We start from the raw sequence: 12,342 nt of genomic DNA on the forward strand, positions 1-12,342 counted from the left end.
ACTCCGCAAATCCCCCAAAAAAATAAATAACGCTATAATTTAGATCTAAGTAAAAATGTAATGAGACTGTCAATTTTCCACATTTTATTAAAAATAAAGTGCTGTAATAAAAAATGTACTTAAAACTGCAAATCAACATAGGGAAGCGGACTGTACAATAGGACTCACCAACACCACATACTGACAATACATTTGGCACAAAAAAACTGCACACATATTTACAACAGATGGGACGTTTCCATGCATGCATTGTGATAAGGTGCACGTTTCTCACACAGGTCAGATTGTTAGAGTCCTAGTGGTCCTCTATATTCAGTGTCGTACCGGTAAATCCCTGTCAAGCAGCAGCTGGTTCACAGCATTGTAGATGTGGTAATAAGCATGTACACTACAGGTAGTCACTGAACGTCTGTAAGTAAAGTCAATTTAGTCATGGTTACAGGGGTTTTATTACGTGCGGATGTGCTTTACGTCAGATGCTATGGAGTCAATACTGTACATTCAGAGACGTATGCGTTGTTTCATACAAATCAACATTGATCGATGCTCCTTACGTAGTTTCCCACTGAGACTGGAAACTAAAATTCCTAGGGCTGAAAGGTTATGGATTATTGTGCTGTAACAGGAGTAGGAAAGTTGGAGCTCGATTATAGCTGAGGTACATGTGCTTTATAAAGAAGTAGCTATACTATAGCCCACACAGAGGCTATATCTTACCTTTTTAGTACCATTCTCATTCAGAGCCCGATGCTCTGGTTGTGTATAAAAACGGTCGTTGCCTGGATTTCCCTATAAAGATATCCTCAGAGCTTTATCTTTACATAACCGCTTTGTACAAAACCTATACAATATCTAGTAGCTTTACAACTACTTTGGTATTTTCAAACAATGCTCCACCTAAACTGCAGTAAAGCAAGGAGCAGATATTTACAGCACTCTGAAAGTCGATTGCAAGCAGATGCTCAACACTTCCAGACACCCCACAATCAGGATCTTGTATTAGCCGAGGAAGAGTGTGCCATAGGTTACACCAATGATTCACAATGTCTAAATATGAGCTCAAGGTGTATTATTCAAGCTTTGTGTATGTTAACAAAGTCCCACATTATGAAGGCACTGGAAAAAGTGTGACAGGCGAGATTATAACATTTCACAAACCATAAAATGCATTTTCCTTACTGGTCACTTGAAGCAATGGTGCACACTACTGGTAAACCAGTCAATACAAACAGGACACATCCCATACACACACCTGTTCTCAAAAAACAAATGCAAATAAAAGATCTCATGACAAATATACAATATTTACAACCCCCCAAACAAAAAAGATTAAAAAAAAAATTTAACTATTTGTTGCAATTTATAACAGATTGATAAATTAAAGAACCCGGGTATGTACCTTTTATACTTTAGGCAGATTATAGCTGGTTGTTGGTGCCATAACACCAGTTCCTGGTTTCACATTATTTTAAACAAAGCAAAAAGGTAATGACAAAACATAACAGAAAAACACAAATAATATTAATAGATGTTTTCTAAAGGTTTGGGATAAGGATGTACATCAGCAGTAGGTGCAACAAGTATTCATGAAGATGGTTGCTTGGACGACGTGGCCAAAATCTGACCATTCCTCTCTCCGACGGAAGGGCGTCTTACGCTTCTGTTGTGAGCCGTTTTGCTGTAGAATATTGCTACCGGTTGGCAATGAATGTACCAGACTATATTCTGAACATCCTTTTTCTTTTTGGCTAAAGCCAGATTCTTATTGTGCTGTTCATAGAAATAAAACCCGCCAACACTGACCCCATGTTCAATCATTGTTAAGAATTCCAAAGTCCGGACGTTCAGCAATCTACATTCTTGACTATCTAACATGGGCGAGGCCTTGGGGACCTCCAACTACATTTGGTTTTCTTCTTTTATCCATAACTGATACTGAAGACCAGCCATAGTGGAGGAATAACACTAGTATCCCAACTTTCTACTAACCATGTGCAAATAATTCAAAAGATGGTCCTTGCACACGGCTTATTCGATGAGTGTTGAAATGGAAATGTGCTACCTGGAGACCAAGTGTGCACATGCTCCCAAACACAATTGTCCCTCTGTGTCTAGAAACGATGATGATGATTGTAACAGAAGATGATGTGTTATCTTTCCACAATGTACACTTGTATACTCTCTGCACACAGAAGCTATCCATGTATAGGTAGCCTGGGTTGACAATCAAGTTTGACCATCATCATAAAGTTGCATGCACACACATAGAATACTTGCAGGGTCACAAAGCCTTGTTGAACGGTTGCTTGTGGTCCCTTAGTGGTTTGTGGGTACAGGAATGTCTACTGTTTTAGTCTCTCATACCACAGAATCTCTTATTTCAGAGCCCAGTCGTACTCTTGGTCTTGGGCATGCTGGCGATACCTCCACAAGTGTGTCCTTGACATTCAGAGGTCTTTTTTCTGATTCGGATACAATTTTACTAGCAACCAAAGGGTCATGAACAGGAGTGCTGATTATATAGTTGTCATTTAGAGTCTGATAACCTTTATGGTCAGCTTGTGGGACAGGAACACTGCTTCCATTTAGAGGCAAATTTTCGGCAGGTTTTCCATTTTTACGTGGTTTCTTGTCAGAATGTTCTACTGGCTTTAGAATTGATTTCATTCCACTGCGATGTCTATACAAGATGCACAATGTCAGAACGACCACCACCACCGCAAAGAGTATAGTCATTATTAAAAATTCATTCCAGTAAGATTTCCCTAATAGCTGGGCAGAGTTACCCCCCGAAGCCGATGAAAGAAATTTTGAGTTGTTAAAACCGTTCTCAACGGCACTAACTTGGTGAAAGATCATTTCCGTTTGAGCCCTTTGAGTAGTGGTTTTCATGATGCTGTCTGTTTCAACGCAGTACTTCACCATCAACTTTTTGAAATCCTTCTCTACTGACCAGCATTCATATGTTCCCAGTCTTTCAGGGCTGTTTACAAGAATAAGGTCTCCCATTTCTAACACAAAATATGAGGCATCAATAGCTTTCTCATTGTGAAGCCACTGGCGAGATGCTAAATTGGATAACAAGTTGCACGGCAAAGTAGTAGCATTATTCAGTTTTAGCACAATCTTCTTACACTCAGGCTCTTCTGTGAATAAAACAAATAAAAATTAATTACGGGGCAATTCTTGTTACTTTCTATTCTATTGATCCATCTACCGCTCTCATGTCTCTCGCTCTCATATCTCTTGCGAACATCTATCTTTCGATCGATCAAGTATATATATATATCAATAATCTATTTACCTACCTCAAATAAATCTGTCTCTCATATGTATCTATCCAATATCAATTTCTTATATCTATCTACCTCTATCTAATATCTACCGAATATCTCTCTCTAAGGTTACATTCAGTGAGGCAACCTCGGACGTGAAAAACAGGAGTTTTTCATCTCCGAGGTGAACCCGTGCGGGACGCGTGGTCACGGGTCCCCCATAGCCTAGAGTCACACGCAGTCAAATAGTACATGTCCTAATTTTTAACGGACCCTTCACACGCTCTGTTGAAATAACGGTCGTGTGAACGGTCCCATTGAAATACACAAGTCCGTGTGACGGTCGTTGTTTTAACAGCCATCACACAGACGTGATACGCGCTCGTCTGAATGAGCCCTAATATCCATCTCTCTCTCATATCTATCTTATAGCTCTCTCACTCTAATGTATTTGTGCATCACTCTCACATCGATAAATAAATATTTTATAGATGGAATATCTATCTAATCTACCAAATATCTGTCTGTATCTCATCTACACACAGTAATTCATGCATTCATTTGAAATTACTACACATACGCCAGTCTTTCAGTGACTTACCATTTGATGAATGAACCCGACCTGAGCTATTGTTCTGCTGGCAAAGTTTTTCAGTATCTGCATTTTCAATATCTTGGAGCCAGTGCCTGGAATACAAAAAAAACAATAAATACAAAAAAATCTATTACTGCAGCCTTTACAGTCGACTGCTGTAGAGAGATATAATAGGCACCACTCACTGTGCATTTGGATCATGCGAATGGTGGTGGACACTGCGACAGCCTCTCTTGCTCCATGCACAATAGGGATCACGTGAAAGGATGCATTCCCCACAGCTTGTATACATACTGCAGTTTGAGACAGGAACTTGTACCACCGTGGAACGAGAGGAGGCGTAAACCAGATTCTATACAAGACAGAATTAACATTTGAGTTACCAAGGCTACAAATGGAGAATCAAGATGTCAGCAGTCAATGTTTGTCATAGTATAGGTTAAAGAGACTTTGAATAGACATTTACTGTAAAAATCAATATGTCTTACGTTAAAGGGTAACTAAATGTTCAAACTTTTGACATGTCAGTGACATCTCAGAAGTTTTGATTGGTTGGGGACCAAGCACGGAGACCCTCACCAATCCCTAAAACGAAGCGGCAGAAGCGCTCGTGTGAGCGCTGAGCCGCTTTGTTTCGGATCGTCTTTTTCCGCACAGCCGATGTAGCAGTGTACGGGCTCACAAACTTTCTATTGAGTCCGTACACCGCTACAATGATTTCCGGAAAAAGCCAAACAGACACAAAGCAGCTCAGCGATCACACAAGCACTTCTGCCACTTCCTCTCAGTGCTCAGACCCCATCAATCAAAACTTCTGATACGTCCCTATGACATGCCAGGAGTTTGTTGAACGTTCAGTTACCCTTTAACGAACAACCTAATTGTAAATGGCAGGTGAACTCCAAACTGTGTAGCATTCACTTTAAAACTAAAAAAGAAAAATAATTGGCCTTCAGAAAAAGTGAATGTGTCCATGTGGTTCTAGAAAAAGAAAAAAAATCAATAAATAGCTCAATGCCTATACTGTGGTTAGCACCAAGAATTGTGGCGCAGTGGTAAGCAGGGCTGTCGTGCAGCACTGGGGTCCCTCTGCAGCTGGGGCAACATCTGCATACTTTGCATGAGGTTAGAGTGAACTCCAGGTGCTCCAATTTCTACCCCAATTTCCTTTCTACTCCAAGAACATGGGCAGCTTCCTAAGAAATTGGCCCTAGTGAACATGTCGAGATAGTGAAATTAGATTGTGAGCCTTAAAGTGTAACTAACCTTTCATAAAAGTCTTGACATGTCATCAGTAGGGGTTCGAACACGCTGAGATCCCCACTGTTCGCTAAAATGAAGCAGCAGAAACGCTCAGGTGAGCGCAGTTGCCTCTTAGTTTTTGATGGACTTTGCTTGACTCCCCTTGAAAAGCCAAGCGAGTGGTGTACGAGCTCAATAGAAAGTCTATAAGTCTGTACACTGCTCGCTTGGCATTCCGAGGAAAGCGGAGCGGAGTCAAATCATAGACACAAAGTAGCACCGAGATCACCTGAGCACTTCTTTGGCTTCTTTTTAGCGATCGGTGATGGTCTCAGCGCTCGGAACGCCACTGATCAAAATTTCTGACATGTCACAAGTTTTATAAAAAAAAGTTTAGCTACACTTTAAGAGGGCCATACACTAGAGAATTTGGATGACTAAAAAGGGTGATTTATGAGCGGATAGATGCGGACCAAAGACAAACATCTGTGGAAAAGTTGATCTGCGGTGTTGGATTTATTTATTCATTGTCGGGTGCAGTTTTGTAAAGTCATATATGCCAAATGACATATCTACATCCCATCAGTAGAAGCCCATACTAGGCCACAGATCAAATTAGAGGTTGATCGGCGATTTGTCGCTTAGACCAATGTCTTCTAGAGTGACAACCTTCTTAGAACCACCATGAACGAAAATTCGTTCAGAAAACGACCGTCTGTAATGTATGGAGCTTTATAGAGGACATCAAATAATGATGTCGAATACATTCTGTGGGGAATATGTTTGTGCTATAAATTATGTGAAACCATTTGACCAATTTATACTTTTGTAGCCTATTGCAGTTACACGGTCTTCTTACCTTGCTGTGATCAATCAGTAGCTCCTGAACTGGATCTGCACTTAGAAACAGTTGAATCTCTTCAATAACATGGACTTTCCCATTCACATGGACAGCCTTGTGCAGTCGCCCATCGTCTGTGGAATGGAAAACATTATTAACACCGAAATGTCTGTAATAAATTTAGACACAATTGTGGACCCAGTCATTCAGGCCGTACAACCAGGGCCGCCATCAGAAATTTCTGGGCCCCATACAGCCAAGGAGTCTGGGCCCCCCCTCACTATTGGGGCGGGCACAAAGTAAAGTGGTCGGAGGTAAGGCAGCGGTGAAAAGCAAACTAGTAGGAGATCTCTTTGGAGGGGCAGGGCAGAGCTAGCTGGTGGGTATCAGGGGGCAAGGTGGAGAGACTAAGTGGCAGGGCTCAGCGGGGGAAGGAGGAGGGGATTTCTGGGAGAACAGAAAGTGGCATGGGTGGTGACACCGGGCATGAGGGCGCCCGTGCCGCCCGTTGGAAAAGGCCCCCCCATGGCCGGCGGCGAACTATAGCAGAGCAGGGAGGTATCTCCCTGCACTGTAATCTACTAGCACCACTGTAGCTCCCTGAAGGAGCGAAATCCCTGTGTGGCCGGGGATTCCGCTCCTGGAGTGCTCCGCTTGATGTCTCTGTCCGTATATGGACAGTGACATCAGGGCAACTCCTGAAGGGGCATCCCCGTTTACAGCGTCGCCGACTCTGTGACCGGCGATTCCACTCCAGGAGAAGCCCTTGACGTCACTGTCCATAAATGGACACAGACGACAGGGGCTTCTCCTGGAGTAGAATCCCCGGTCACAGCGTCGGCAACGCTGTGGACTGGGATTCTGCTTCAGGAGTTGCCCCTGATGTCACTGTCCATATACGGACAGAGACATCAAGTGGAGCGCTCCAGGAGCGGAATTCCTGGCCACAGGGGGATTCCGCACTTTCAGGGAGCTACAGTGCAGCTATCTACAGGAAGTAGGGGTGCTATCTATAAGAGGGGTTTTGTGGGGCACTACCTGCAAGGGGGCTGTATGGCACTACCTACCATGGGGCTGTGTGGCAATACCTACCACTTGGCTTTGTAGCACTACCTACCAGGGGGCTGTGTGGCACAACCTACAAGGGGGCTGTGTGGCACAACCTACAGGGGGCTGTGTGGCACTACCTACAACGGGGCTGTGTGGCACTACCTACAACGGGGCTGTGTGGCACTATCTACAGGGGGCTGTGTGGCACTATCTACATGTGGCTGTGTAGCACTATCTACAGGGGGCTGTGTGGCACTACCTACAAGAGCCTGTGTGGCACTATCTACAGGGGGAATCTGTGAGTGACGGGCTGATGGTTATTTTACTGTGAGGGGGGGACTGATGGTCATTTTACTGTGAGGGGGGGTGGGGCTGATGGTCATTTTACTGTGAGTGGGGGGGCTGATGGTCATTTCACTGTGAGTGGGGGCCGATGATTATTTTACTGGGAGTGGGGAGCTGATGTTCTTCAAGTGGTTTCCACCTCTCAGCTCCAATTGAAATTAATAGGAGGTAGTAAATATAGTTTGGAGCTTTTTTTTCTTGCATCTTTTGCATTCGCTTCAACAGCTTAAAAAAAACGCAAAAAAAAAAAAAAAAGGTCAAACAACGCTGTCAGTTCCTGAAGGAATTTTGAGGCAGATTTTTTTTGCCTTACAAAAAACGCTGTGTGAACATATTCTACGAGTGGAGTGCTTGTTTTTAGCCATTTTCTGTCTTTCTCTAAAGTAGGGGTGCCCTGAGGAAATTTTCTTTTTCCAGTGGTGCCTCGAGTCCGAAAATGTTGGGAAACTCTGTACTAGGCTACAGGATCACCCCGGCCAACGCAAGGATCCCGTCGTGGAGCAGCTCAGTTCATCGTGGGAGCGGGGCCTAGCGGAGTACAACTTGTTTTGTTTGTTTGGGGGCGCTGTCTACAAGGAAGGGGAGGGGGGGGCTGTACGGCTCGATCTACAAGGGGAGGTGGGGGGCTGTATGGCACTGTCTACATGAGGGAGTTGGGAGGCTGTATGGCACGATCTACAAGGGGGAGGTGGGGGCTGTATGGCACTGTCTACATGAGGGAGGTGGGGGCTGTATGGTACTGTCTACAAGGGGGAGGTGTGGGGCTTTATGGCACTGTCTACAAGGAGGAGGTGGGGGCTGTATGGCACTGTCTACATGAGGTAGGTGGGGAGGCTGTATGGCACTGTCTACATGAGGGAGGTGGGGGCTGTATGGTACTGTCTACAAGGGGGAGGTGTGGGGCTTTATGGCACTGTCTACAAGGAGGAGGTGGGGGGCTGTATGGCACTGTCTACATGAGGGAGGTGGGGGGGGGCTGTATGGCACGATCTACAAGGGGGAGGTGGGGGATGTATGGCACTGTCTACAAGGGTGAGGTGGGGGCTGTATGGCATGATCTACAAGGGTGAGGTGGGGGCTGTATGGCACTGTCTAAAGGAAGGCTGTATCGCATAATCTACAGGGGGCACTATCTACAGGGGGGCTGTGTGTGGCAGGAAGGGGAGGGGGGCATTATACTGTATGGGGGCCACTAAGCGGACATTATACTGTGTAGGGACACTACAGGGGGCAATATACTGTGTGTGGCACTTAGGGGACATAATACTGTGTGGGCACAATTAGAGGACAAAATACTGTGTCCTTGAAGGGGTTATAATATATTATTATTATACTGTATGGGAGGAACTAAAGGGGCATTATACATTTTTTTATGGCCCTTTTTTTTATGATGGGGTGGGGCGCCGAAAGATAATTTTGCACGGGGCGCCATCTATCCTAAGGCCGGCCCTGTCTCTACCCACCACAGGTTTGAAGGCAATGTAAAGTGAGTGTGGTATTTGTTGTTTTAGCAGTCTGTTTGGTGCTACTTTGTAAATACTTTTTAAAAAAATATATTTTTACTTTATGAGATACAGAGCAGCTATATCATGCACTGAAACCTTTATCTGCGTGTCCCTGTTCATAATTTAGATTTGATCGATAACAGGTGGATCCTGGCCCGCCAACACTGAACCCGTCAGTCCCCCGGACCTGACAGATACAGGTCTCTGCGCACGATACAGCTGCTCTGTATACAGGATACAAAGCAGCTGTATCACATAAAGTAAAAATTATTTTTAATAAAAAGTATTTACAAAGTTTCATAACACACACTAATAAACTTTTTTGTATAAAAAAAAAAAGAGGTGTACATAGCCTTAAAGATCTCTCCCCCTCCCCCACGTATACTCTCTCCTTCCTCTACCCCTCCTTTCAGATATCCTCTTTTCCCCCAGTTATCATCCCCCTAGTATAATGTCACCTTCAGTGTCATCCGCCCTCCATTATCTCCTACCCACTACACCATCATCTCCCCGTCCCCCCCCGTAGAAAGCAAGTGTCTTACCCAGGTCTGTATGATCCTCCGGACACTGAAGCACTGCATTGTATCACTAGCAGCAGCTCTGCGATGGCTCTTATCTCCTGGGCTGCGTATAACGGGACAATAAACCTGTCTTCTCCCTCTGATACACAGCCCGGGAGATAAGTGGTAAGAAATGCTACTAGCGATACAAGGATATGAAGCAGAGCTGAGAGTGTATAGTGTGACATGGGTAACACTGATTTTTATTGTGGGGATGTGATGTGAGGAGGCTCCGGGCAGCAGCAGCCTGACAGACATTACATACTGACACAGACATTACATATTGTACTCTCACTGTGTCAGGAGTCTTCTTCTGCTGCTGCTTCTTGTCGCCTCCACTGTATTCAAACCTCCCGCCACCTTCATGACGTCTCCTCCACACGCGCTGTCACGCCGCTGTAGAGGAGGAGGAGGGGCGGGCTCTATGTGAACAGCGGGCCCTTATGATTTTACTCTGATGCAAACAACGGGCCCCGGCTCCGTGATGGGACCTGTTCCTTTCACCAAAGTGAAATCATAAGGGCCCGTGAGCAAATGCATTCCGGCAGTGGAGCACGGGCCCCCGTTTTTTCAAATTTTGACCGGGCCCCTGACAGCAGTACCGGCAGTACCTCCCTGATGGCGGCCATGCGTACAACTAGATGAAGCATTACCTGTCCCCAAGAACATGACATCATAGGTTTTCTTCAGCCCCTTGACCCTCTGCACACTGATCTGCTGATAGAGCATCTGCGTCTGGATCAGCAGCGGCTGGCTCCGCACCGGACTGTCCATTAAGAAATGGTCTTTGATGAAATTCAATACTCTGTCAGGCATTTGCAGGGAGGAATTGATTTTCATGTTCCTTGCTTTGTTAGTAATACACTGTTAGGACATAAAAACGTAAAACATTATGCCACCACCTCGAATCTTTAGATAAATTACCAAAAATCATAAGCGCTCAACATCACCCTCCTACAATCTCTAGTTGTGCCACATTTACTAAGACTGGCATTTCATATGCCAATCTTAAACAGAAGCCTGCTGGAGTAAGATGCAACAAATTTATTAAGAGTCCCCAACAGGCGTGCGCCAAGATTTGCAGCTTTTTTCTGTCAGGAAAACTGGCGGAAATGGTATAATAAATCTGCTCCTATGTTTTTTCTTATATACAGTAGATGGAAAATAATAAAGAATAAAAAAATAAAGTAAAAAGTAAAACATGTGAATGACTGTATAGTCCTAGACCAAGGGACTGTTTACTTTTGCCAAGTGACATACAAATTGATCAATAACATTGCAGAACCGATCTAGAATACTAAAATGTTTTGAGCTTTTTCCGGTGAGGTTATTCCCTTATTTGTCTTACCCAAAGCGGTATCGCGAATGTAGACAACGCAGGCAATAAATAAAATGTAGACAATTAATAAAAACTAACGTAGTGCATGATACTTCCTGGTAAAATTCTGCAGCTTATACAGTTTGTCCTCTAGAGGGCAGTGTTAATACACATTCTAAAATAGAATGACAAGTGCTCTTGAACTTTAGCAGAGAATAATGGGGATACCGTACAGTGTCTGATCATCTAGAACTTCTCGCTTTTTCAGTACATTATTAAATCTCTATACAAGGCTTTCTAGAGCTCGATGTCAAGAATCTTTAGATATAATATTAGTCAGGTACATACTGGAATCTGACCAACCCATTTCTGCTAGCGCGGAAGCAAAACAAATTTAGTTAACCCCTTTAGGACCAAGCTCATTTTGGCCTTCAGGACCAGACCCATTTTTTCAAATCTGACATATTTCACTTTATGTGGTAATAACTCCGGAACGCTTTTACCTATCAAAGCGATTCTGAGATTGTTTTCTCGTGACACATTGGACTTTATGATAGTGGAAAAATGTGGTCGATAAATTCAATATTTACCAGTGAAAAACACCAAAATTTGGTGAAAAATTGCAAAAATTAGCATTTTTCTAAATGTAAATGTATCTGCTTGTAAGACAGGCAGTTATACCACACAAAATTGTTGCTAATTAACATCCCCCACATGTCTACTTTAGATTGGCATCGTTTTTAGAACATCCTTTTATTTTTCTAGGACGTTACAAGGCTTAGAACTTTAGCAGCAATTTCTCACATTTTCAAGAAAATTTCAAAAGGCTATTTTTACAGGGGCCAGTTCAGTTGTGAAGCGGCTTTTAGGGCCTTATATATTAGAAACCGCCAAAAAGTCACCCCATTTTAAAATCTTCACCCCTCAAAGTATTCAAAACAGCATTTAGAAAGTTTCTTAACCCTTTAAACGTTTCACAGGAATTAAAGCAACGTAGAGGTGAAATTTTCAAATTTCAATTTTTTTTTTGCAGAAATTCTTTTTTATTCTATTTTTTTTGTAACACAGAAGTTTTTACCAGAGAAATGCAACTCAATATTTATTGCCCAGATTCTGCAGTTTTTAGAAATATCCCACATGTGGCCCTAGTGTGGTAATGGACTGAAGCACCGGCCTCAGAAGCAAAGGAGCACCCAGTGGATTTTGGGCCTCCTTTTTATTAGAAAATATTTTAGGCACCATGTCAGGTTTCAAGGGCTCTTTCGGTGCCAAAACAGTGGAAATCCACCAAAAGTGACCCCATTATGGAAACTACACCCCTTGAGGAAATTATCTAGGGGTATAGTGAGCATTTTGACCCCGCAGGTTTTTTGCAGAAATGATTGGAAGTAGGCCGTGAAAATAAAAATCGTCATTCTTTCAAAGATTATGTAGGTTTAGCTAATTTTTTCTAATTTCCACGAGGACTAAAGGAGAAAAAGCACCACAACATTTGTAAAGCAATTTCTCCCGAGTAGAACAATTCCCCACATGTGGTTATAAACGGATGTTTGGACACACGGCGGAGCTTAGAAGGGAAAGAGCGCCATTTGGCTTTTGGAGCTCAAATTT

At 43.4% G+C, this 12,342-nt stretch overlaps 1 protein-coding gene across 2 annotated transcripts in view; it reads right to left on the reverse strand.

Moving 5' to 3' along the window:
- Window positions 1-71: 71 nt before the first annotated feature.
- The window catches only part of SEMA4B (semaphorin 4B), a 287,580-nt gene continuing 275,309 nt past the window's right edge, over window positions 72-12,342 (reverse strand). Inside the window, exons 12-16 of one of the 2 annotated variants that reach the window (XM_075858142.1) lie at window positions 10,067-10,277; window positions 5,972-6,087; window positions 4,056-4,222; window positions 3,877-3,962; window positions 72-3,143 (exon numbers count right to left, since the gene is read on the reverse strand). In XM_075858142.1, the coding sequence (XP_075714257.1) occupies window positions 2,359-3,143; window positions 3,877-3,962; window positions 4,056-4,222; window positions 5,972-6,087; window positions 10,067-10,277 (1,365 nt within the window). In that variant the 3' untranslated portion in view covers window positions 72-2,358. Of the gene's footprint in view, window positions 3,147-3,876; window positions 3,963-4,055; window positions 4,223-5,971; window positions 6,088-10,066; window positions 10,278-12,342 lie in introns of both variants that reach the window. The other variant, XM_075858141.1, reaches the window with a different exon arrangement.

The sequence above is a fragment of the Rhinoderma darwinii genome, chromosome 3 (genome assembly GCF_050947455.1).
Source record: "Rhinoderma darwinii isolate aRhiDar2 chromosome 3, aRhiDar2.hap1, whole genome shotgun sequence".
Taxonomy (NCBI): domain Eukaryota; kingdom Metazoa; phylum Chordata; class Amphibia; order Anura; family Rhinodermatidae; genus Rhinoderma; species Rhinoderma darwinii.